The 26,859-nt window shown below is 38.3% G+C and overlaps 2 protein-coding genes across 2 annotated transcripts; one reads left to right on the top strand and one right to left on the bottom strand.

The window, feature by feature from the left end:
* Nucleotides 1-12,009: 12,009 nt before the first annotated feature.
* On the bottom strand, nt 12,010-14,670 carry LOC121743263 (protein IQ-DOMAIN 5-like). The gene is made up of 5 exons (XM_042136509.1): nt 14,416-14,670; nt 13,755-14,006; nt 13,093-13,302; nt 12,895-13,008; nt 12,010-12,821 (listed from the first exon to the last, which is right to left on the bottom strand). Exons 1-5 carry the CDS (start codon nt 14,479-14,481, stop codon nt 12,174-12,176), a joined length of 1,290 nt encoding a protein of 429 aa, XP_041992443.1. The 5' UTR covers nt 14,482-14,670; the 3' UTR covers nt 12,010-12,173.
* Nucleotides 14,671-22,875: 8,205 nt separating this feature from the next.
* Nucleotides 22,876-24,266, top strand: LOC121743319. Its single transcript, XM_042136590.1, has 2 exons — nt 22,876-23,010; nt 23,873-24,266. The coding sequence occupies exons 1-2, from the start codon at nt 22,968-22,970 to the stop codon at nt 24,073-24,075; spliced, it is 246 nt and encodes an 81-aa protein (XP_041992524.1). The 5' UTR covers nt 22,876-22,967; the 3' UTR covers nt 24,076-24,266.
* Nucleotides 24,267-26,859: the final 2,593 nt, after the last annotated feature.

A 26,859-nucleotide genomic window follows, 5' to 3' on the forward strand; every position in this document is an offset into this window, starting at 1 on the left:
TCCACTTTAACTATGTATTATCATCTTCGCAAAACAACGGCCAAAAAGAAACGCCTCACTTATAGTGGGACAGAGGGAGTATAAAATTAACATGAAAAAAAGATATGTAAACATATAAAAAGTTTCGAGATTTATCTCTAATCATATCAATAAATATGCATTTAGATAAAGATATTTAATTTGATTTAATATTCCTTAAATAGATTTGTATCCATTTAATATGATATTGGGTAAACTAGTCATAATAAAAAAATATATCTATGTCAAAATGCCATAAGGGTATTATGGCTTGGAGATATTATGTCTCTAAATCACTACCCAAATAATAATCTAATATAATCTTATTAATATGTGATTAGTTATTAAATAGGGAGCGTGCCCATATTAGTATTATTTTACTAAAAGCCGTTACTTTATCAAATTTTATTAGATAGATTAATAACTTACCGTATATATAAATCTATAGAATCAATTATTTTATTAGTTATACATTAATATGCTATCAAATATACTATACGTCTATACGTACATTAATATACTATATGTACATTAATATTATTCAAACCAAATATGCTACTAGTAACTAAAAGAATACATAATATGGAAATTCAAAATTTTATAATTTGTTATTTAATAGATAATAGATTTCATATTTAGTTATATTAATTAAAAAATTTTATATTATACTTATTTAATTTAATTTAAGATATTGGCATAGTGTCATGGGGGTTAGTATGTAATTTTGATAAAAATATATATGTATGATTAAAAAGTATAAAAAGTTAGTGGGCGAGAAATATTCTTTTAGATTTGAGTTTAGCGTAAATGATTGGAGCAAAATCAATATTCAATGTGACATGTACACTAAAATAGGTTTGAGTTTAGTGTAATGGTTGGAGATGTTGTTAGTTAGCAAGTAGCACATTAAGATGGTTAGTATTTGATCACATCTAATATGAGATGTGATCAATTGCTAACTAATTAGCAATCCAAAATTAAGACCAATTTTTAATCATTAGATTAGGAGATCTAATGGTTGATATAATGTCAAATAGATTATATTTTAAATTTAAATAATTATTAAATAAAATTTTCGCTTTTATTAAAATTATCCAAAAACTTTAAATTTACGTAACTCACTCGATTTAAATTATTTTTTACAAAAAATATATCAATTTAAAGGTAATTTTATAAGGATTCTAACGAGATCTCAATTGCATATGTTCCGACGACGTTCGGATGATGGAATTTGATGATTTTTATTTCAGCTTTCGTATATGTTGATAAGCAGATTTTTATCAACAAATACATAAAAAAATCTCAATATAATGTATGTAAAATCTCAATATAATGCATGTGAAATCTCAACATAATGCATGTAAAATCTCAATATAATACATGTAAAATTTCAACATAATGCATGTAAAATCTCAATAAAACTGTGTTGATATTTTCGTGTACTTGTGTTGAAATACTCATGTCATTGTGTTGATATTTGTAATACACTATGTTGATATAAAAAAATACGAAAATTATGATATGATAATAGAATAACGATCTTACCCTTTTGTTGATATTTTGTTTACTATTTATTGAAATTCGCAAGATTAAATCTCATCCACTCATTTTGAAATCTAATGGTGAAGATTTGGTCTTGATTTTGGATTATGATGCTACAAGCAATAGAAGATGAACCCATCTAGGGCTGGCAATTTTTGACACGACACGATAACACGACACGAACCGGCACGAAAATAATGGGTTTGGGTCAGAGCTTATTGGGTTCGTGTCCTTATCGGGTCGACCCGTTAAGGACACGAAAATTTCGTGTCGTGTTCGTGTCGTGTTCGTGTCGTGTTCGTGTCGGGTTCGTGTTATCCGTTAACAATACGTGTTCGTGTCGTGTTCGTGTCGTGTTCGTGTTATCCGTTAACAAATAATATTTTAATATTATTAATTCTTATTATTTTCATTTTTAATAGGTTTAACCGTTATCAGGTCGTGTTGTTATCGAGTCGTTATTGTGTCATCTCGTGTACGTGTTGTTATCGTGTCGTGTTGACCCGAATTGGTTCGTGTCGTTAATGGGTTCGTGTCGTGTTCGTGTCGTGTTCGTGTCTGAGGGTTTCGTGTCGTGTTCGTGTTCGTGTTTGAGGTTTTCTTAACGGGTCGTGTTCGTGTTTGTTGTTATCGTGTTCGTGTCGTTATCGTGTCGACACGATAACGACCCGACACGCACGATTTGCCACCCCTAAACCCATCTAATATTATATACTTATATCCAATACTCCCTCCGTCCGCCATTAGGAGTCCCATTCCTTGGCGGCACGGGTTTTAAGAAATATTAAGAAAAGTTGGTGAAAAAAAAGTTAGTGGAATAGAGGTCTCACTTGTATATATTAGTTTTAAATGAAATGTGAGTCGAATGAGTTAGTTGAAGGTGAAACACTATTATCATTTATGGTAAAAGTGAACCGGGACTCCTATTCGTGGACGGACTAAAATGGAAAAATTGGACTCCCATTCGCGGACGGAGGGAGTATTATATACTTATGTATAAAATAGTTTGCAATCTAAATAGAAAATAAGTTTTTATTTAATTGCAACTATATTAGTAAATGTGGAATGGATATATATTGTGTGCGTGAATATATGTATTTGGAAAGACCATATCGATCTATATCATTATGTGCATGCAAGTTTTCCATAATTGAGAATTGACCGCGTCGCAAATCAGCCCCACTATATTGATAAATGACAGATTCCAAACTCAACGGTGAAATCTTGATAAAGCAATGCTTCTTTTGGTTTTATAACCAAACAGAAAATTAGGGACACGTGTAATTTTTGGTTGATTTAAGAGAAACTTAGAGCATATGCACCTTGTGATGAGATATCAATTTAGTTTTCCAAATCAAATAATAATTCATTTCATCTATTTTATTTGGAAAGGGACAATGGGTAGCACATGCAAGAATTAATGAAAGGATGCTCTATTGCCCCATTTGACGAGCCATCATGGGACACAAGCTCTCCTTCAGTTTTGTGTTAGTCCCATTTTATGGAGCCTATTGATGGAGTACGTACTAAACAAGCCCAACAGCAGCAAAGCCCATCAGCCTAAAGCCCAAGAAAGAGTATCAGTTCGGCATGACTAAAGAGTATCAGTCCGGCATGACTAAAGAGTTCAGTTCGGCACAATCAAAGAGTTCGGCCCCAGCCTACAGCTCGGTAAAAGCCAACCAATCAAACTCTGCTCTCAGGTCGGCATCAAGCTCTACTCTCAGATCGGCAAAAGCTGCTCGGCAATAATTCAGCAGTTCGGTCTCAGTATTCGACCGAACTAGGAGATAGTGGACTCATGCAGGATTTCCACCTCCACTACACCCACGATCTATTTAGTGGTGTCAAGCAGTCGTTAACACATGCAGGATAGTGGACCCATGCAAGATCGCCACGATCTCCACGACATCCACTACCTAGTAAATGGTGCTGCATGCCACGATCTTGGTCCTTTGTATAAATAGAACCTAGATCAGATAGATAGGGTTAGACTCTCTCGCTTTCTAGAGATAAAATACAAAATAGCAAGTCTGTATTGTAAGCTGTAAGAAAACAGATCAAGCAATACAACTCTGCCCTCATTTCTTCCCGTGGACGTAGATTTACCTCAGTAAATCGAACCACGTAAAATCTCTGTGTCGTGATCTGCATCTTCCTGCATTCACTACCGTCGAAAATTCGCGGATTCATCACTGGCGCCGTCTGTGGGAAACGAAGAACAAAATTTGTGATAAAGCGAATTTTTGACCCTTTTCCACCCCAAAAATGCATACCAGATCACACACTACCCGTAATACCGTTCGTGAAAACCATGAGGAAGCTAGTCCAGCCCGCAGGTCCGGAAAACAGCCTCGGGAGACATCTACTTCCAGTTTTCACGATGAAGGAACAAGCCGCTCAAAAGGTCCACACACCGAGTCTTCCCAGCAGCCTGATTTGAATGAGGCTGTCAAGCTGTTCTTGGCTGAGAAGCAGGATGAGTTCTTAGCCTTCCTGCAAAAGAGCCAACAGCCGGAGAAGACAACGGCGGATTCTCCCTCCTCATCCAGACATGAAAGTCACTACCGCAGTAGTGACGTGTCTTCCAGGAGAAAGAATCCTCAACCCCGACATGTTCCTGTTCCTCCTCGGTACCGGAACCACAGGAGAACTCCATCTCCTCCGTACCGAAGAGATGTCGGGTTCGCCATGTACGGAGCATTAAAGACTCCGTTCTCGGATGATATCACCCGAACTCCTTTGCCGCGGAACTACCGGACACCGTCAATGACTTATGACGGGTTGGTGGATCCTCATGACTTCCTGGGACGCTATCAATATAATATGGCGAACCAGGGTCTCAATGAGGTCCATATGTGCAAGCTGTTCCCCGAGCTGCTCATCGGGAACGCCAGAAGGTGGTTCGACAGCCTTCCTCAAGGCAGCATTAGATCCTACCGAGATCTAATGGATGCTTTCCACAGGAGGTTCTTTCAGAAAGCGGAAGCCCGAATTACTTCGGCTCAGCTGCTTTCTATACGTCAAGGTCACGACGAAAAGATCAGCGACTTCCTGACGAGATTCCATAAGGAATGCCTACAAGTAGATAATCTCAATGATCTACTTGTCATTTCGGCATTCCAAAATGGAATCCTGCCCGGAGCTCTCTACAGAAAGCTCGTGGAATGCAGTCCGCAAACAGCTCAAGAGATGTGGGACATTGCGGACCAGTTCTCCCGTGCCGATGAGGCAGACCGTCGAAAACGGTCTTTAGACAGCTCATCTAGAGGAGACGAAAAGAAGCCCGATCATAGCGATCAGAGGTTTCCTCGCCGAACTCCTTTTGAAAGAATTCAAAGGGCACCGGTACAAGGCAGATTGGGGCCACGTCTCAATCCTGAGAAGCCGCCCGCTCAGTTCGTACCATTGAACAAGTCAAGAGCGGAAATTTTCGAACTACATTCCGATATGTTCGAAAAGCCAAGGCGGATGACGAAATCGGCCGCGCGCCGACCTCAGGATCAATATTGCTCCTTCCATCAAGACTACGGTCACGATACCGAGGAGTGCCGACATTTGGTTGCAGGTATTGATGCCCTTGTGAAAGCAGGGACGTTAAAAAAATACCAAAGCAAGCAGCCGAAAAGGAACAAAAAGCAGGGAAGTGCGAACTGCGCTCCTCAGGATCCGAAAAGGCAACAGGATCCCGAAGACGATAACGAGCCGCAATATGATGGAGTAATCCTAACTATTGACGCTCTCCCTGCCGAGAAGACTAAATCGTCTCTGAAGTCATAGAGCAGAAAAAGGCTTTTGACGAGCTCAAAAGTTATTTAGCTGAGCTTCCAATTCTCTCTGCTCCAACAGATGCCGAAGTGATTTTCTTATACTTAGCGGCATCCGATCAAGCCATCAGCGCGGTGCTTGTACGAGAAGAAGGCCCAAAGCAGTTTCCCATCTACTTTACAAGCCGAGCATTAAGAGGTCCAGAAACAAGGTATCAACCTCTGGAAAAAATTGCTCTGGAGTTAGTAAATGCAGCAAGGAGACTGCGGCCATACTTCTATGCTCACAAGGTATGCGTCTTAACCGATCTGCCTCTTCGGCAAGTTTTGACCAAGCCAGAAGCATCAGGCAGAATCGCCAAATGGGCCATAGAGCTGGGAGAGCACACAATTGAATACCTACCTCGAAAAGCCATCAAGGGACAAGCCTTGGCAGATTTTCTTGCAGAGGCCAAGTTCGATCAAGCAATCCCTGTCATTGCCGAACAGAAAAATTCTGCCAATGCCGAACTAGCACAGCCCTTGGAATCCGAAGAAGAGCCGCCGGACTGCTGGAGTGGATTCGTAGATGGAGCTTCGAATAAAACGGGAAGTGGAGCTGGTATTCTACTTATCGCTTCCAACGGACACGAGGTAACTTATTCACTTCGTTTCTTATTCCCAACTGCTAATAACGAAGCCGAATACGAAGCCCTCCTGGCCGGACTCCAGTTAGCGCAAAGTCTGCTCGTCAAATCTCTCAAAGTCCATTGTGATTCACAAGTCATAGTAAATCACATGTTGGGTACAAGTGAAGCTCGTGACGAGAGAATGAAGAAGTATTTGGACAAAGCGCAAAGCATCAGCCGAAGTTTCTCCTATTTTCGGATAATCCGCATTCCCAGAGCGGAAAATAGCCGAGCAGATACCTTAAGTAAGTTGGCCTCAGATCCGAGCTCAAAGGCGGAAGAATTAATGCATCGAAGCATTGATGAAGCCGAGGTACATTCAGTATCCAGCTCGCCGAACTGGATGACGCCGATCTTGCAGTATCTGGATCAAGGACAATTGCCCGAGGATAAGAGAGAAGCTCGGAAGATCACGGGCCGAGCACTTCGGTACGAACTTCATGAAGGAGTCCTCTTTAGAAAGTCTTACTTCCAGCCGTTATTGCGGTGCGTAGGACCAGAAGAGACGGACTACATCCTCAGAGAAGTTCATGAAGGATCGTGCGGTAGCCACATCGGAGCCAGAGCTTTAGCTAAAAAAGTTCTAAGATGGGGATATTATTGGCCAACCTTGGTACAAGAAGCAGTGCAGCTCGTCAAGACATGCCCGAAGTGCCAAATCCATGCAAATATCCCAAGGATGCCGCAGACCGGTCTATCCACTATGCAAAGCCCTTGGCCTTTCATGCAATGGGGCATAGACATAGTGGGACCACTTCCTCAAGCTCCTCGGCAAATGAAATTCCTTATCGTTGCCGTGGACTACTTTACGAAGCGGGTGGAAGCTGAACCATTAGCTACGATAACGAGCTCGAAGGCATTGGACTTCGTCTGGAAGAACATAGTGTGCCGATTTGGCATACCCCACATCCTCATCTCGGATAACGGGACTCAGTTCACCGACAAGACGTTCAAGAATTGGTGCCAAGAGCTGAATATTCAACAGCGGTTCACTTCGGTCTCTCATCCACAAGCAAACGGACAAACGGAGGTAACAAATCGTATCCTGGTGAAAGGGTTAAAAGCTCGGTTAGAACAAGCCAAAGGACAATGGGTAGAAAATCTCCCTCAAGTCCTATGGTCCTACCGAACTACACCCACAACCTCCAACGGTGAAACTCCGTACAGTCTGGTGTACGGCACTGAAGCCGTAATTCCGGTGGAGATCGGCGTACCCAGTCCCCGAACTCTAAATTTCTCCTCAGAAATGAATGACGACGGACTGAGAGCCGAGCTAGATCTTGCCGAAGAAAGAAGAGAATTGGCATGCATAAAAGCAGCCAAGTACAAGGAGCAAGTAGCCCGGTATTACAACCAAAGGGTGAAGAAGCTGCAATTTCAAGTGGGAGATCTCGTCTTGAGAAACAACGAAGTAAGCCGAGCAGAAAAGCTGGGCAAGCTCGAACCCACATGGGAAGGTCCGTATCGGGTGTCAGAAGTCCTCGGCAAAGGGTCTTACAAATTGGCTCACATGTCAGGAGAACAGGTACCCCGAACATGGCACATTTCCAACCTCAAAAAGTTCCATTTGTAAGAGACAGTCCGGTCAGTCAGTCTTGAGTCCTGTTCAGTCAATGTGCTTTATTTGGTTTACTTGGTCTTTATTTGTCTCTGTGCGTTTTGTCTGTGTGTTTTGTCTGTCTCTGTGCGTGTCGTCTCTTACAAATGTTACTGAGGTATCTTGTTCTTCGAAGGCTGATCCCCTTCTTAGAACATATACAAGCCAACGATTGTGAGTCAAAGCTTCTACAGAAGATACAAGACCACAATTCAGCTTAAACAAGCAGTTCGTCTGAAACGAGCTGCAACAAGCCAACGATTGTGAGTCAAAGCTTCTAAAGAGGATACAAGACCACAATTCAGCTTAAACAAGCAGTTCGTCTGAAACGAACTGCAATAAGCCAACGATTGTGAAGTCCAAGCTTCTAAAGAGGATACAAGACCACAATTCGGCTTAAAAATCAAGCACTTCGTCTGAAACGAACTGCAACAAAAGTCCGATTCACGCGATAAAACTTGCCTGAATTAGGACAAGGGAAAGTCCGATCCACGCGATAAAACTCGCCGAATTAGGACAAGGGAAAGTCCGATCCCCAAATTAGGACAACGGAAAGTTCGATCCGAGCGATAAAACTCGCCAAATTAGGACGCAAACCAAGTTCGGTCAAAGAAGAGTTCACTTCATCAGACCGAGGACAAACATCAACTTACCCCGTACCTTTATCCAGAATGCCGAAGTGATTCACTTCACTTTTCGGGGGGGGGTAGTGATGGAGTACGTACTAAACAAGCCCAACAGCAGCAAAGCCCATCAGCCTAAAGCCCAAGAAAGAGTATCAGTTCGGCATGACTAAAGAGTATCAGTCCGGCATGACTAAAGAGTTCAGTTCGGCACAATCAAAGAGTTCGGCCCCAGCCTACAGCTCGGTAAAAGCCAACCAATCAAACTCTGCTCTCAGGTCGGCATCAAGCTCTACTCTCAGATCGGCAAAAGCTGCTCGGCAATAATTCAGCAGTTCGGTCTCAGTATTCGACCGAACTAGGAGATAGTGGACTCATGCAGGATTTCCACCTCCACTACACCCACGATCTATTTAGTGGTGTCAAGCAGTCGTTAACTCATGCAGGATAGTGGACCCATGCAAGATCGCCACGATCTCCACGACATCCACTACCTAGTAAATGGTGCTGCATGCCACGATCTTGGTCCTTTGTATAAATAGAACCTAGATCAGATAGATAGGGTTAGACTCTCTCGCTTTCTAGAGATAAAATACAAAATAGCAAGTCTGTATTGTAAGCTGTAAGAAAACAGATCAAGCAATACAACTCTGCCCTCATTTCTTCCCGTGGACGTAGATTTACCTCAGTAAATCGAACCACGTAAAATCTCTGTGTCGTGATCTGCATCTTCCTGCATTCACTACCGTCGAAAATTCGCGGATTCATCACCTATCAAATTATTTATCTTATGATTAAGTAATTATCTTTTTGTGATTTTTTTTACAATGAACTCCTATATCAATTTTGATGTCAAAACAGTAGCGGGAAATTAGTGGTTCGGTAATATGGGTGTCCAAATAGATATTAGGTATCGGATATTTTCTGATCCGATTTCAAATAATGGAGTACATTTCGTGGTTTTTTTGTCCAATATAAGTAGTTCACAATCCATTTAAACGATTTTGAGCCAGTTATTAAAAGTTTGTGACACAGGTCAGTTCACATCCAGCGCAACAACAAGCTCAAGCCAGTCACGTCTGGATCCGCTAGCAGCTCAAGCTCCTCGACACGGGCCGTGTCTCAGTCATGCCACAATGTCAGTTTCCCAAAGCGTTTGATAGGATATATCCGAGTCAGTTAAGTTATTTTTGTCTAATACTCATGTAATTTAATTATTACTCCCTCCGTCCCTCTGTAGTCGGGACGTTTCATTTTCAGCACCCGTTTTGGAAAAATGATAATAAATAATTAAAATAGAGAAAATGTAAAATAAGAGAAAGATTAATATAGAGAAGACTTTTAACTATACTATTTTCTTTTTTACTTTACTTTCTCTGCACTTTAACTATTTATTATATTTTTTTCAAAATGAGTGCTCAAAATGAAACGCCTCTATCAAGCGCATATGTAAGCTCATTTTGAGTTTTCTTTGTCAGAATTTTCTTAGGTCACAAAATAAAGTCGAACCACGGATAAGAAATAACTCTATCCATTATTTTGAGTTATTATCATAACATAATCAAATTCATAACTTTATCTCTTAATTCTCTTTTCAAGACCCTTCCAAGTTACAAAATTATTCGAAACTCCAACTTCAAGAACTAGGGTTACGTCGCCGCCTACTCCTTCGGATGACTTATTGTTGCCCTCCGTCGCCCATTGCTCCCTGTTTGTTCCATCTTAGATATCTATTGGTATCATTAGTGCTTTCATTTTGGACTTGTGACGTCCCAATTAGGGGTGACAAATCTTGCGGATTGGGTCATTATCGGGTCAACCTGATAATGATCCAACCCAATAAGGCCTAACCCGAACCGACCTGTTAAGGAAATTGTCAATCCGAACACGAACCTAACCTGCTACCCTCAAACCCGAACCCGATCCGAACCCGTTAATGACACGATATAATATGGGTTGACACGACACGATAACGACCTGAACCCGATATTACACGATTAAAACCTGATATTACACGATTTTAAACTTGATTTATATGATAAAAAGTCATTTTCCACGATTTAATCTTGATTTACAAGAAATTTGTAAAGCATTATTTTTTTTATAAATAATAAAAATAATGAAAATAATACTCCTTCCATATTCAAAAAATAGAAACATTTGAAACGGCACGAGTTTTAATGCACAATTGGTAAAGTAAGAGAGAGGAAAAGAAAAATGAGTAAAATAAGAGAGAGGAAGAGAAAAAATAGTGAAAGTAGAGTTAGTGGATTGTGGGGTCCATGTCCTAAAATAGAAATATTCTAAAGTTTCTATTTTTAAGGAACGGCCCAAAATGGAAATAGTTGCTATTTTTAAAAAACGGAGGAAGTAATATTATTTCTTAATGGGTTATCCATATCCAACCCGAACCCAACCCGAATTTTTTGGGTTCTTAACGGGTCAACCCTATAAGGACACGGACCCAATAAGGCTTGAACCACACCCATTATTTTCATGCGGATTCGTGTTGGATTAACGTGTCGGGTCAAAAATTGTCAGCCCTAGTCCCAATGGGCAACATCGCAAATCTTTCGATTGGTAAACGTCCTTCTGAAACGGATGGAAGATGTTCTTAATATGATTAATTACTGACTCGAACTACCTTTTTGGTTCAAATATCACCCGCAAGTGTACGGGATTTCATAGTGCTTGGCAAGTTAAAATTATTGATCCCAAAGACTAAGTGGCCAATTCGAGTACCATGACATGATGTTGAATACTATCTAGACTAAAGAAAAGTAGTTTTTGGTTTTTACACCACAAAAAGGCGCAGTATACTGATGGAACCGTCGGATAACTATCCCTCGGTGATTACCGAGGGATAGGTCGTCGGTAAATTTTTACCGACAAGCATATTACAAATGGAAAAATTCCGTTGGTTGGATTACCGATGGAAAAATATGAATTACTGATGAAATTTTCTGTCGGTAAAATTGTTACTATTTTTTGTGGTGTTATCTAAGATCTAAATGCTAATAAGTAAACAAACAAATAACAAACAAGTTCACACAAGATTGAAAGGATAGAGTTTTAGATCAAATTCAATGAATTAACGGGACATTACCTAATGAACATGCTTATCTATATTTGTCTAGGAAAATCGCTATAATTGGCTAGACCCTCTCTCGAGTGAACCTAGCACGTGGATTAACCTCTAATATCAAAGTCTCTTCCCAAAAATTTAAAGCTAACTCCCTAACTCTTCCCTCAACTCTCAAGACTCAAGCCGTCTAATGAGACGGAGGTAGTAACAAAATTAAGAAAGTCAAAATATCCTTGAAAAAGGCAGGCATGCAAGAAAATGGCTCTCTTGTATTGAAAACAAACCCATAGTTACTCCAAAAAACCCAATTCTCATCCATTCATTTTTCTTTCATATATGCATTTTTAAAATATTTTGCAGTTGACAAAGTTGAATGTCGAACAAAGTTAAAAGTTTCAAAATGACATTACTTACACCCTCATCCATGTCCGAACTACTAGATATTCGTTAAATTTTCAAATTGACAGCCTTTCCCTTTTACCATGCTCTCATCATAATTTGAATTTACTTTCTTCATTTTTTAAGATGTGATGGCGCTCCCTTTTAAAGAAAAGAATCAGTTACACTCTACTTTCTACATCATGTACTACTACATTGAAGCTGATTGTGAAGAAAACGTTTAAACAGAAGCAAGCAGTCCAATATTTATACCAGCAGATACAAAAAAACACAGCATATTTTGCAGTGTTGAGCCATAAACATCTGCTGCTATAACAACAAATCCACAAGCTATATATATATTGTTTGATAAACTCAGTATTCAATCTCATTGTATATACTCTTAAGACAACCTTAAACCTACATACGAACACACGAAGCAACAAGATGTTGAACTCATTGGACAGGTGAAGAAATTTACAGACCGGGCAATGCTCACGCGTAGTAGGCCGGGGAGTATAGATCCTTGCACATATCAACGGAGTATAAGTCAGTGTCCGCACTCCTCCTCGCATTGCCTTTAGAGAGGGGGCTTGGCTTCCTCCGGTGGGGCAGATCCTCGACCGAATGCCGGTGCATAGAGTGAGCATTTGCATTGGAACCATATGCACAAGGCCTCTGCTTTGCCTTGGTTGCTCTTGTCAGGCTCATGTAGTGAGGCTTGGATTCCGTTGATGTCTCGCCCGATCCGGGCGTTTCTGAGGTTGCCGTGGACGAGTTTGATGTGGTGGTGGTCTCGTCGTACATGGAGTCTGAGCACGGATCTGAGGACGAGCGTAGGATCTGGCAACTCATAGGCACCTTCGAGGGCGTTCTTGTGTTGTTGCGCCTTGTTCGTACAGGGTCATAGTCGGATGCGGTGCTAGAGAAGGATCCTGCCCCATAGGCCTCGTGCTTCACGGAAGCTGGGGTTAGCTCGGAGGCCTCGCTTTGGAACTCCTCCATCAGCCTCGACTCCCATGGCTTCGTTGCCATCCAACGTTCGAGCCAGTTGAGTCCTGCACCCTTCTTTTCTAACCTAGCCGGTGTGGCCATGCCCATCTTGTTCCCCCTCGAGCACGTGTTGGGGCTTCGCCTCAGTTGCTGAGATCAGATAAAATAGATATTACAACTTTGTCGAGAAAATACACGAAACAAACAAACAAACCATCAGTACCTGCTGGTAAAGAGCATAGGCAAGAGCCCTCTCTCTCTTCATGGCTCCTTCTTGCTTCATTTGCAGTTTCGACATCACTTCATCAACCGTGCCAACGCTGTCACACCATCCACTCTGAGATCAAAGACGAAAGCAAAACTTAGTGACTCCAATCTTACTAACTAAACATGTCGAGAAGCTTGTAGGAAAGGATCAAACCTCGACAAGCTTCTTAGGGTCGACTTGGCTCTCTTTGTCGGAAAGCTCTCCATTGGGGGATTGAGTGCAGTGAGCTCTTACTCGAGCCTGAACACGAACAAGAGCCTGCATGCACCTTAGAGTCACCGCAGCTTGCTTTCTAACCAACCGTCCACGCACTATAGCTTGAAGCCGTACCAACGCCTTCAAGGCCCTCAAAGCGCGCCGTGCCTTCAAATATTCACTCACAAGGGATTAATACAACAGAGAAAAAAGAAGGAATCTGTCTTGGTTTATACATAAATTCATGGAAATTAATGTGACTACTAAGACTACCAATTCTATCACATATATCTCAAAGCAAGAATCGAACTCCTTCAACTCTTTCCCAAAGCAATCTACATATAAATTCTTCTACAAACTAATAACAATATGAAACATCTAAGAATTGGAACACAGATTAAACTTTTTAACTCTTTTCAGAAGCAATTTATAGCTCATGATTGGTTAGATACAAAAGGATCACATTCTCATTGCAATTTTTGCATCTCTTTAATAGCAATCCTACATTTTGTAACATCTAATAATTCATTATTCATAGAATCTAACACAGAATCAAGTAATTGAATCAACCTACATGAATCACTATGCAGTCTAGAAAAAGAGAACATAGAGCCCAGTACCAGAAAAGCACGAAAAACAGTCTGAATCCGGACAGCAGCCCACTCCCGACGAACCACCATGAAATCCTTAGGTGAAGCCTTGGCCAGAGCTGCCACCGCGGCCGCCATTTCAGTGTCGAAAGCATAAGAAGAGGCCTCTGATCCCTCGGCTTCCGAACCATTGCCGCCGCCTCTTCTGCCCTTACCTATCACTATACCACCTGATCCACTCCTCCATAGCCTCCACTTCCTTCCCTTACCACCCTCCTTTTCCTGTATCAGAATTCAAACCATAATTCAATACTTTTGAAACATCTAATCTACAGCCTCAATTTAAAGAAAATAAAAATAAAAATTAAAGCTCACAGGAAATGTTTTTTCATCTACAAGGAATTCATAAACTACGAGATCAAAGAACTCCAAATAAATGGATATGAACACATTTGCAGCTATCAACAAAACATAAATTACTTAAATCATAGAATGGAATTTTGAAAGTTTCACAAATTCTGAAGTTGGTTCATCAACAAGAAATTCATAACTACAGGATTAATGAACTACTAAAAAATATCAAATTGAGGGCAAAAAACAAACAACAAATAACAAATTTTCACACTCATCAAAGAACCTAATAGAAGACAAATAAGCAAAATATATAGAATTGCACAAGTGTTTTGCTTACGAGTTCATTCACAGAAGCCTTTTTTAGACCGATTAAAGATTTTATCCACTTCCCTGAAGCACCCATTTGCGCAGAAAAATCAGTGAAGATCACAAACAAGACTGAATTTTTGCAGGTTCTTTGTTTTTCAAGAAATATTCTCCCTAAAATCCTTGAATTCCTGCGATGTGCAGACAAAATAGAAGAAGGGTATTGGGAAAATGAAGGAAGCGATTTGGGGAATTCTCGAAATTGGGTCAATATTTAATTTAACAGAGTGGAGCGGAAGTGCGAAGTTTGAAATTTGAAATTTTGAATAAAAGAGGAAAAACAATTGGAAAGTTGTAACGGTCGTAAACCGACCAATACGACGTAGTTTCCGGGCTTATTGCATTAAAGAGTTGTCTAAAAAAGTTGCTTAATTAGTGCTCTTTGTAATTAAGTTTGGGGAGTTTTCAAATTAAAAGTTGAACATTTAAATTTGGTGTGTATTTAGTATTTCCAGGTGTTTTCAATTTTAAATTCAGAAAATAAAGTGTTGATTCTAAAAGAAAGGAGGAAGAGTTTTTTCTTCTACACATTACTTTTTGTAGTTTTGTGTATAAACTAATTTATGTATTTCGAATTTCAAATGTCATCTAATACACACACAAAAGATTGATTATTAATCATCTAAAACACACACACAAGATTGTTTAGAGCACCCACAATAGGGCGCCCGATGGCACGCCCGATGCGTGCCATCGTCCTCGGGCGCACCCGATGGCTCCATTGTGGGTGCCCGCCCGATGGCACGCCCTACGCCCACGCCCTAAGCTTCGGGCGCGGACGATGGCCTATCGTCCGCGCCATCGTCCGCGCCATCGGGCACCATTGTGGGGGCTCCGCGGACGATGGCCGCGGACGAAGACACGCATTTTTTATTTTATTTTTTAAATGCTAAATTCGAAAAATTTGTATAAATACCCCATACCCCGGCTTCATTTCTAACATTTCATTTCACGATTCCACTCTCGAAACTCACATCTTCATTACTACGAAATGGATTCAAGTCCCAATAGTCCGATGTTTAGTGGTGATGCGCGTTGGCCGGGTACAGGACCCGACTAATATCGGTCGTTCGACGCCAACACGCAGTACGATCCCGAATTCAGTACGAAATCGTATGGTTTGTCTGACATGGAGCCGTCTCCAAACCGACCCGCCGCCCCCTCCTGTCGCGCCGCCGCCGTGTATGTGGGGTTGGCAAGAGCCTCGATGGCGCGGACGTTGTTGCAGACGCACAAGGCCTTCGATGATATAGATTGGGATACGACGAAGGACCCGTTGGATATATTGATCCAAGAACCCCACATATAAGGTTTGGCAGCGGACTCCCTTGATTGATAATCTGGTTTGATCCACTTCCAGAGCTTAAGAAACCTCGACCCGTTGGCTATATGATCAGCCAAGAACCTCGGTATGGTTGAACGCCACAAGATCTTGCTCAAAGTATCTTGATAAGTTCCAAACATACCGAGGTTCTTGGCTGATCATATAGCCAACGAGTCGAGGTTTCCTAAGCTCTGGAAGTGGATCAAACCAGATTATCAATCAAGGGAGTCCGCTGCCAAACCTTATACGTGGGGTTCTTGGATCAATATTTCCAACGGGTCCTTCGTCGTATCCCAATCTATATCACTCGAGAAGTGTACGGACCCCGCCAAAGCCGAATACCTCCAGGGGTTGATCGATGAGTTGCGCCGGGAGTTGGGAATTGAGTAGATTAGCCAACTTGAATCATGTAACTTTTGTTAATCAATGCAGTCTTCGCCGATTTTTAGCTACTCTTTGTGTTTTTAAATTAGTTTGCATTATATATTTGAAAACATATAAATTAATTAACTAAATAATAGTAAAACATATAGGGCATCCCTTAGGGCGCCTCACTACAGGTGGGAGGGTAGGAGGATAAAAAATGATGATGTGGCGGTGCATAGGGCGCGCCTTAAGGCGCTCCATTGCTAATGTTCTTATTAATCATCTATATCTATCTATCTTTGGAGGTGGATCCCCTACGGTGCACAAAATCACAGCATCTTGTGTTGTGCTTAATACACAAGTTTTTAGGAACAAAACGGAGCATTCTTATTCCTTCTCTTTTTTCCAATATTTTCATTCTTTATTTTATACCTTTTCGTATTTCTCTAATTTTAATATTTTCATTTTTTATTAGTACTACTAAAAAGACATAGCATTCTCTCTCTCTCTTCTTCGATATTTTCATTCTTTCTTTTTGTTTTTATATTACTATAAAATGCTGAAAAATGTTGTAAAATCTGATAATATTATTATCATTCTTCAAATAGATTAACTAACTCAAAATATGTTGTTCTTAATTAGTTTATATGTTTGATTATTTGAATAGTTATCATTTCAAATCCTTAATTTATTTCTTAAGTTGTTGATTATATATTTGATGATTTGACTAATTATCTATTTTAAATATTATTCTATATCATAAACGATAATTATAATCAATGTTTTCAGATTTTAAAAATAAAATCAAAGAATGGAAATGTTGAAAGAAGATTGAAAAAGAGAAGGCTGTGTTTATAAAAACTAAGAATGAAAATATTGGGAATAAGAATGCTGCGTTTTGGTCCTAAAAACTTGTGTATTAAGCACAACACAAAGATGTTGTGATTTTGTGCATTATAAGGGATCCACATCCATCTATCTATGCATATATAAAATCAAGTTTTGGAGATAATAACATATATAAATGTGACTAGAATATAAAAAGATTTTACTAATATTAAAAATGACCCCGTGAAGTCATGAACTTTAAAATTGGTTGGTTTTTTCCGTGAACTTTAAATGTTGTATGAAAAGTCATGAACTTTATCGAACTGTGTAAATTCCCATCTGACCGGACCCGATAGATTTCCGACACAAACTTATTCTACATGGCGCGCGGAGGCGTGAGTCGCGTGACTTGGCAAATGACAAATTTATAGTTCAGTTCTAATTGTGGATTTAATGCTACTTCGATTTGTGGAATTCGATTTGTATATTTTTATTTGTGCGACTTGTATGTTTGTGATAAGTCCGAAATTAGAAAATGCAAAGGATAGAAGAGAAACAATCACAATAAGTGTTATCAAGTCACGCCTCCGGCGCGGCACGTAGGATAAGTTTGTGTCAGAAATCTAACGGGTCGAATCGGATGGGAAATTCACACAGTGCGGTAAAGTTCATGAATATTCATGCAACATTCAAAGTTCACGGAGAAAACCAAACTATACAGAAAGTTAATGACTTTACAAGCAATTTGCCCTCCGTCCCTCAAGAATATGCACTCTTTCATTTTTAGTCCGTCCCACAAGAATATGCACTTTCTAATTTTGGAAAGTTTTTTCTCTCTAATGAGGTGAGACTCATTCTCCACTAACAATACTTTATTTACTTTTTCCCTCTACATCTCTCTTACTTTACTAATTTTATATTAAAATTCGTGCCGACCCCAAAATACATATTCTTTGGGACGGAGGGAGTATAGCTTTTCATTTTTTACATAATTAATTATCTAATAAAGAAAATAATATGGTAATATTAATGACATTGGATGTTGCTTTTATAAATAGTTACACACTTAGGGATGTGATCAAATGCAAACTCTAAATATTGTACAAACTCCAAACTATGATCTGGACCGTTAGAAAAAATCAACAGATGACAAAATATAACAGTAACAAAAAATATCAACACGGTGTCACCGGTTGATGCTGTGTTGAAATTGTGTTGACATTTTTTATTACTATTATTTTATCATTTGTTGACATTTCCTAACAATCCAGATCATAATTTGAGTTTATACCATATATAGAATTTACATTTTATCACTACCCTACACACTAATCTATTAACTTTACACGGTTGCAAATCCATAGTCAACTTCACACGATGGATGCTCTTTTTTATAGGTTTTGATTAGAGCATCCCCTTCCGTGCTCTTAGGCAAGAGCACAACACCCGCATCCATGCTCTTCCGAAAGGACATGCTCAAGAGTCTCACCATTCTATTATTCAATTTAAATAAAAACATTTTCACAATATTAGAATGCATTAAAAATACCCGGAATACTATTACAAATTACTAAAAAATTAAAAATTACATAATTCAAATCCTAAAAATTTAAAATTACATAATTAAAATCCTAAAAATTTAACATTACATAATTAAATTCATAAAATTAAAAAAAACCACTACTCGTGGCCGAATTTCGGTCAAATGTGTTTGATTAGGTCTTCTTGTAGCTCAGTGTGGGTTCGGGTATCGCGCATTGTATGTCTTGTTTCGATCCTCTCGCCCACCGTCGTATGCACACCTCGGCGTGGGGGAGACCTCGCGGTTGAGCTTCCAACTTCATCCTCGTCGTAAAAGTTGGCCGCCCTCGGTCATTCGTCAGCTATAATCATGTTGTGCAAGATAATACACGTGTACATGATGTCGGCGATATAGTTAACGTACCATTCGAGACGTGGCCTTCACAATGTTGAATCGGCCTTGAAGGACCCCAAAAGCTCTTTTGACGTCTTTCCGAGCAGACTCTTGACGCTACGCAAAAAGAACCCGTCTCGGGTCTTGCAGATTGCTGAACGTTGATAAGGCTTATTTCATGCATCGGTTTATGGGTGAAATGCATGTTACTTGATCGGTTTATCGCGCAAAACAAGTGTTAAAATGTGCAGAAATGCTACTTGACCAAGGCAGCAAGGTCGAACTGATCAAGCAAGTACAAAATGCAAAAAAGGGCCAAGAATCGGGAGAGTTGATCAAGGGGAAGCGATCAAGCAGTTAGGTAGGGACCGCTGACTTCTAGAAGAAGAACACGTGAGGAAATGAGCTAGATATGGCGCAACATTCCGTTATCAAGGACGACGTTCTAGAAGGGGACACGTGCCGGAATATGAGAACGCAAAGACGAAACTGTTATACGAATCAGTTACCAAAAAGCGTCGTCATTCTAGAAGAACAGCACGTAGCAATCAATGAGTCGCTCACTCTCAGAATGAGCGAATATTCCCTGTCAAGATCATTATCCAGCTGGGAGTCGAATCGAGCTTATAAATAGATGATGTGCCACCACAAGAGGGGGATCCGACACTTTACTTTCCGTCTAGTTTAGCTTAGCTTAGTTATCTAGCGTAGTTCAGCTCTCTAGCTTAGTTTAGTTCAGCTCTCTAGCTTAGTTTAGTTCAGTTCTCTAGCTTAGCTTAGATAGCTTAGTTAAAAGGGCGACCGAAGGGAGCGCTGCAGAATACTCATTTCTGTTAGCGTTATCTTAAGTTTCCCACTGAGATTCTTCTCAGTTCTTACCGCTTTCTTAGCTTCCGAAGTGTTAGCTTAGTTTAAATTTCACGGTGCACTCAGCTTTTAGTTTAATCAAAGTTATTTTCGTTTACATTCTCGCATTTACTTTTCTGCTGCTAACTGCAATTCACTTGACCCAATAGTTAAAGTTCCACTGATCAAGCTAGCTAGTTAAATTCTGCCTAGAGTAAAGACAATAGTTAAAAACTCCCAAGTTAAAGCGTGGCAGCAGCCAACCCCCCCGTTCACTACTCACACACTCGACACACCAACTTCTCTGTGGGATCGACCCCGAACTTACCGCTTTACTGTTAAAGTTGTGCAACATTGGGAGTTTATAAATTACTTTGGCAAGGAAGAAAGAGCGAGAGCAAGACTGCAGTGATTAAGTGGCAACGACAATTTGCTAACTGATCCGACCGGTTCGGTTATCATTCCATATAACTTGATCCGCATTCTAATCGAGTTTTCGCCTCTTTCCAAGTCCAGCCAAACGTCTTCACGAAAGTCGACCACCTTGGGTAGATACCATCGGCGAGATAGTAACCCATGTGGTATGCATTTCCGTTGACGGTGAAGTCGATCGCCGGTGCTACACCATTCAAAACATCATTGAAGAGTGGTGAAGAATAGAGCACGTTCAAGTCGTTGTTGGATCCGGCAACACCGAAATATGCATGTCAAATCCATAGGCGGTAGTCGGCGACCGCTTCAAGGATAAGCGTTGAGCCTCCGCCTTTGTGGCCACTTAAGTATTGCCCCCTCCAAGCAGTCGGACAATTCTTCCACTTCCAATGCATACAGTCAATGCTGCCAAGCATACTGGGAAAACCGTGGACTGTTTCCCGAAGATTAAGCAATTGTTGACAATCATCGATGGTGGGTGCCCGAAGGAATTCCTCACCGAAAGCAGAATGAACACCGTCGCAAAAATTTTTAAGGCATAGGATTCCAGTTAACTCACCCACATGCAAATACTCGTCGAAGAGGTCAGCCGTTTGCCCAGTAGCAAGTTGTCGGATGGCACAAGTACACTTCTGCAACGCCGAGAGACTTTGCCGACCGGTTGCGTCTCTAGTTGATTGAAAGTATTCAACACGGGCGGACAATGTGTTGACAATAAGCATAAACAACCGTTTTGATATGCGAAAACGGCGCCGGAAGTAATCCTCCGAAAACCGTGTTGGTAGGAAAAATAGTCGGCAATGAGCCTTTCGTTGTCTCCCTCCCGGTCACGAGGGATGTAGCGGCGAATTGATCTAGTTGGTCGAGGAGGAGGGGCGGGGGTAGTGGCGGTGACATAGGCTTCATAGGCGGCACGATAATGTTCATAGTATTCTTGTTCTTCGCGCTCCGCTTCAGCCATGATATCGATGAAATCCATTTTTAGAGAGGGTTTGAGTGAGAGAGGAAGATGTAGATGAGTTGTATGAAAAATATGAATGATAGATGAAAGGGATATGATTTGATGTGAAAAATGGATGATGAATGTGTGTATTTATAGATGATTTTGGGAATAAAAAATTATTAAAAAAAAATTCAAAAAAACGGTAATAAAACGTCCATATTTTTGGGAATCTGAAAATATTTTTTAAAAATTTTTGGTATTATTTTTTATTTTTTTTAAAGAAAAAAGAAAAAACGAAATTGCCAACAGCATTGCCGTTGGCCAATCAAGAAACGCCACGTCAACTGCTCGCTGGCACGGATGTGCTCGATGCATCGAGCAGCGCCGTGCCAGCGGCAAGAGCGCAACAACGAGCACCGCAGCGTATCTTATGGGCAAAATGAATTTTGGAACTCTTACAATTCCTCTTTTTTTTTACTGTAAATATACAACATTTCATAGTTTGTAGTCCACATTTTCCTATCTTTTTCCATTACATTTGAATTTTTTGCAGAAATTTGACTCACGTTTAGATGTTTTTACGATTCTTCATCAATAATGAAGTATCAATAATGAAGTCAGTTTTTTGGTTCTGTGATTCTTTTTCATGTTTGCATTAATAGAGTGAATATTTATTTTGCACCTTTAATTCCCTATTTTGAACTATTTTTTGTATGGTGGATTATGCCTCTTTTCTTTTATAACTACGCTAAATTCATCCATCACTTCTATCTGTCCATTACTTTATGCACTCATTATTTATTTATTTATTTATCTATTTATTTATTATTATTATTATATTTGTTGTTGATGATGATTTTTTTAAAAAAAATTGGTGTGTTTCAATGTATTTATACATTATTTTTAGTGACATGTTTTTGTGATTAATCTTTTTGTAGTAGAGATTGAAAAGTACTCTAATTGCCGTGTGTTTTGTGTGCAATTTTTACCTTCGAAACTTATTCGATTATGTGAGTTTTTATTGTAATAAATTGTTATTGTACGCATTTGTGATTTTAGAATTTAATATAGACAAAAGTCCAAATTTAATCCATTGCATTTACCCTAAAATTTTTTTTTTATCTTATACATTAAGTGTGTTACCTTTTGGTCCAAAAGTAACATTTTTTGTTAGATTTAATGGTCAAATGTGTTTTGACTAAATTAGTAACATAATTATGAATAACGAACTAGATTAACTTAAATAATTCAATATTAAATTTTATATAATAACTTTGCATTGATGATTTCGCACAGTGGTATCAGAGTCGAGGTTCGGTGCACTTACGTTGTCCGGAGTTTGGTCGATTGTTTGCACGTTCTCCAAATTATTTAGTTGCATAGATTATGTTTTGAGGTCATTTTAATAAACTATTTAGTTGATAAAAATAAAAACAAGATTAATAGAAATTTGGGCTTATTTATTGTAATTAACATGAATTTGATTTCAATTAATTCATAATTAAATATCATATCAAATTAAATATTAATAAAAGCTTATTTAATCTTGTCGAATATGACAAACATAAAACAGCGATGAGGAAATAATTAATCAACCTCTGATAAGCAATACACCCCATTAATCACCACTAATCAGGAAATAATTTGTAATTTCAAAAAAATAATCAAACAATACAATCCCACTTATTAAGCAGCAATCATTTCCAGTAATACCCATTAATCGTGACAACCTAGGCGGTCCAAAACTTTAAAGCCCAATGGGCCTTTACCGATTTTTTCTAGTTTTTCTTATTTCTCTTTCCCATTCTAATTTCACATTAATCTGATATTTCCCTCTTTCAAAGAAAACTGAAAATCAGTCGGAAATCTATGGCAGATCGACAAGGGATCGACAATCCAATTTCTCAGACTCGTAAGAATATTCGCTTCAATATGCTCCATTTACTGAAAATCAGTTTCATGTTTTTCTTCTTATTAGCATTAAATTCGCTTCAATTTTCCCCTTTTCCGATTCATATATGCGTTTATGTACCTTCCCAGCTTCATAATTTTTGTAGTCGCTTTCAATTTTTGTGGCTTCTGTGTATAAAGTGTGTCTGATGTCAAAGATTCGACCTTTTCATGTTAAGCATGGGTTGATTTTGCATAATTTGAGATAGTTGTCATTGAAAATTTGAAGAGGGCTTATAGTTTTGAGCTAATTATTGGTATATGTTTGAGGTGGTTGAAATTTGGATTAGAATCAGTGATCTAAGTGTTCAATGTTAAAGTTTAAATAACTTGTAGTATGTCATAAACTTTTGTGTAGGTTTGCAACAAATTGGATTGTGTGATAGGTGTAGTATTGTCTTGTAGCTATAATTTGGCCTCGTAGCTTATAATCTACTTACACGACGACTACCAAGATCAACCTCGTCTCATTTATTTGCTCACGGGCTGGATAGTTCAACTTGTTTCCGACTAATCAATAAGCTTAGTAAACTTATTTTGATCTAATGATGATCCTAACTATCCGGTAATCGAGCTAGACTCGTTCAAGCTAGAGCATGTTATTGTTTAACTTGACTATAGCCCTACGGGACTACCCACCGTCTGAATACATAGTACTTATCAACAGTTTATAATAGCAATTTGCCCAAATTAGTAGTGGATTGAGCTAAGACTGGACTTAGGGTTAATTTGCTATGCAAAGAGTTGCTCTTTTGTTGTATGAAATGATCTCTTGAAAGGGACCTAGATATTAGTATTCAATTAGCGTTGCTACTTTGCAATAGACAATGGCGCAAAAGCATCAAATGTGGCCGGGGAGACTAAGAGTGAGAGTGGGCCGAGGGTCCATGAAGAAGAGACACACGGAAAGAGCGATGACATCGATGAGAACACTCAAGTTGATGAAGTCAAAGGTCCAAGTGTTGTTCAACGCGTGAAGGAAGAGGTTGAAGCTGTGGTCGGAGCAGTAGTTCACCCCAAGAAATAGGAGTATCTTTTATTTTCTGGTTGGTCCGATGCTTCTTGATTTTAGGAATGGTGATAGTTATTTCATCTCCTTGATGAGTAACATCCTTTGTATCCTTGATGCTTTCTGAATGTCTTGGATTTTGTTGACTAATCTGCATTTGGAGTTTTGGCTTTGTTGATGAATTGTAGTATGAGTTATTTAGATGGATATTTCTTGGCAGGCCATGTTTTTCAACATTAAGGTTTCAATGTTGGAGATTAATTTCACATTGCACCAATATAAATAATAAATTTGTTTGTTGTGAAATAATTTGATAATTTGTGTTTGTGCTAGTCATGTCTTATGTTATTGCGAAGATGTGTCACGGACAGATGGGATTTATTATTCTTAACCGCCATTAAAATACTCAATTTAGGTAGATTTAATTTGATTTATTTAATATTTCTGCCAAAAAATGCAAGTTTGAATGATAAAGAAATAGGATAAAATAAATAACTTATCTTCCCAACTTTTGCCATTGACAACATATCCAGCCTAAGTAAAATCGCAAAAAAATATCCAATATTTCTCTAATTCATTCGTCTCATTCGTCTCATAAAAATAGATTTTTTTTTCATTTTGCTTTATATCATAAAAAATAGTTGTAGAGCAATTTTTTTGGCAACTTTTTCTTTCAAACAAGATGGATTTCATACTCTACTACTAATATTTCAGTCACATTTTCTTTTTACGGCTCTCATATTTATTACAATCGCTTTTTTAATATTATCTCTCCTATATTATTTTATTAAATCTCGTGGCGAAAACAGAATGCATCGCTTATGACGGGACCGCGGAGGGAGAGTATTAATCAAGGTTTCCTTTCTAATTAATTCAGAATATATAATATAGGTCTACTATGATGTGTGAACAAGCAAGCCCCTCTGTTGCTGTATTAAATAAGAGCTACTATGATGGGTCTCCATTTGGCGATAAGTTAGTTGTTAACATTTTTATATGGTTAAATTTTAATCGAAATTTTTTTGACGTCCTCCAGTTTGCATAAATCCCATAATTCCATTTTGATCTACCATTACTTTTTAACATACAATAAAAATCTTTAACCTTATATGAAATGAAAATAAAATTAATCCCTAAAATTTTTTTTCTGATCATACTATTATTTTAGTAGCTGATGTCGCCATTTAATCATCTGTACTGTTTTCCACTTTTATTCGATTCCAAATTTCTCTCTTTTATCTTGTAGTGCTTCCAAGTCTTCGTACCCAAAGTAAACCCTCCCCAAAATAAATGGTTTTAGATGTAAGTCTACGAAAGAAAAGACCGATCACCAACCATAGCAATCATTTATATCGAATTAAACATATAACATGAAAAATTATTTACTGCACTGATCCTTTCGTTTCATGTTCTTTCGTTCCATGTTAATAGAGTTGTTTCATTTTCTACACTCGTTTTGAAAAATAATACTCCATCTGTCCCATAAGAATATGCACTTTGAGTTGTGCACGAATTTTAATGCATAATTCGTAAAGTAAGAAACAGGTAGAGAGAAGAAAAATAGTTAAAATATTGTTAGTGGAAAATAGATCTCACCGTATTAAAGAAGAGAATTTTCAAAATTAGAAAGTGCATATTTTTTAGGGACAGACTAAAAAGGAAAGAATGTATATTATTATGGGATGTAGGGAGTAATAAATAGTTAAAATAGAGAAAAAATAAAATAAAATAGAGAATAATGTAGATAATACTAAACGAGTGCAGAAGATGAAATACCTCTATTAAGGTTGAATAGAGGGAGTACTAAACTATATTTATCGAAATCAAACATCTAAAATGCATTTTCCACAAACTTCATAATTGTTTTCTTTAATCACATAAATAGTAGTATGCATTGTCCTTAATGAATCTATCAAAAAAATGTGTCGTGAATCATACTTTTCTTGCAAATATGGGAAAAGCTAAAGATAATTATTAATTAGTTCCAAATATGATAAGAGATGCGACTTTTGAAATTGGAATGGGTCATGTATGATTTTCCAAGCAACTTCCTGCTTTTAACACAAAGTGAATGTATTGGGATTTGAAGGAACAATTATTATAATTATGGTACATAACTTTCCCAAATTTCAAGAGTTTATACATCCACTACTTTTGTCTTTGCAGTTTTAATTAATGATCAAACATTCATTTGCAATTTTCTAGGATCAATAATGTGGCGCTTGGAATTATTTACAATTTTCCATATGGATGTAACAATGATGTATATAGGACAACGACAAGAAGTTATACAATACAATACAATACAATAGTACTTATGATTTAAGGAAATGTAGAAGACTATAAGTATTAAATTTTTTAAAAATTGGACGACTTTACAATTATAAAGCAACTCTTAGAATATAGAACATGTCCTACAAAAATAATGTTATTTGGAGTAAGTAGTACTAGAGAGACATGCACAATAGATAAATACAGTAACATATATTACTATAAAAAGTGCATAATGAAACTCGTGACTTTCTAAGCCTATATATTTTTTTTAAATGAATATTGTTGTTCAAAATAAATAACATAATAAAGAGTGCATAATGGTTAATTAATTATGCAATTTGCTAGTATATTCTTTAACTGATAACAAACCTAATGTGATCTAGAACAACACCCCTAGAAATTTTAAACAGATAAATATGTATGATAAAATTAATATATGTCAAAGCAATTATCTCGAAACATAGTTTTAGAAAGCATTTAAAATGACAGATATATTTTTACGAAGGAAGGCAATTTTACAAAGAGTGA

This window comes from Salvia splendens, chromosome 8, assembly GCF_004379255.2.
Source record: "Salvia splendens isolate huo1 chromosome 8, SspV2, whole genome shotgun sequence".
NCBI classification, from domain to species: Eukaryota; Viridiplantae; Streptophyta; class Magnoliopsida; order Lamiales; family Lamiaceae; genus Salvia; species Salvia splendens.

Excerpts from the sequence above, each read along its gene's own strand:
- LOC121743263 (XM_042136509.1), bottom strand. The coding sequence starts at position 14,481 with ATGGGTGCTTCAGGGAAGTGGATAAAATCTTTAATCGGTCTAAAAAAG. Across the intron at positions 14,007-14,415 it reads AGGCTTCTGTGAATGAACTC|GAAAAGGAGGGTGGTAAGGG; the intron begins GTAAGCAAAACA and ends ATTCTGATACAG. Across the intron at positions 12,822-12,894 it reads CCTATGCTCTTTACCAGCAG|CAACTGAGGCGAAGCCCCAA; the intron begins GTACTGATGGTT and ends ATCTGATCTCAG.
- LOC121743319 (XM_042136590.1), top strand. The coding sequence starts at position 22,968 with ATGGCAGATCGACAAGGGATCGACAATCCAATTTCTCAGACTC. Across the intron at positions 23,011-23,872 it reads CAATCCAATTTCTCAGACTC|ACAATGGCGCAAAAGCATCA; the intron begins GTAAGAATATTC and ends ACTTTGCAATAG.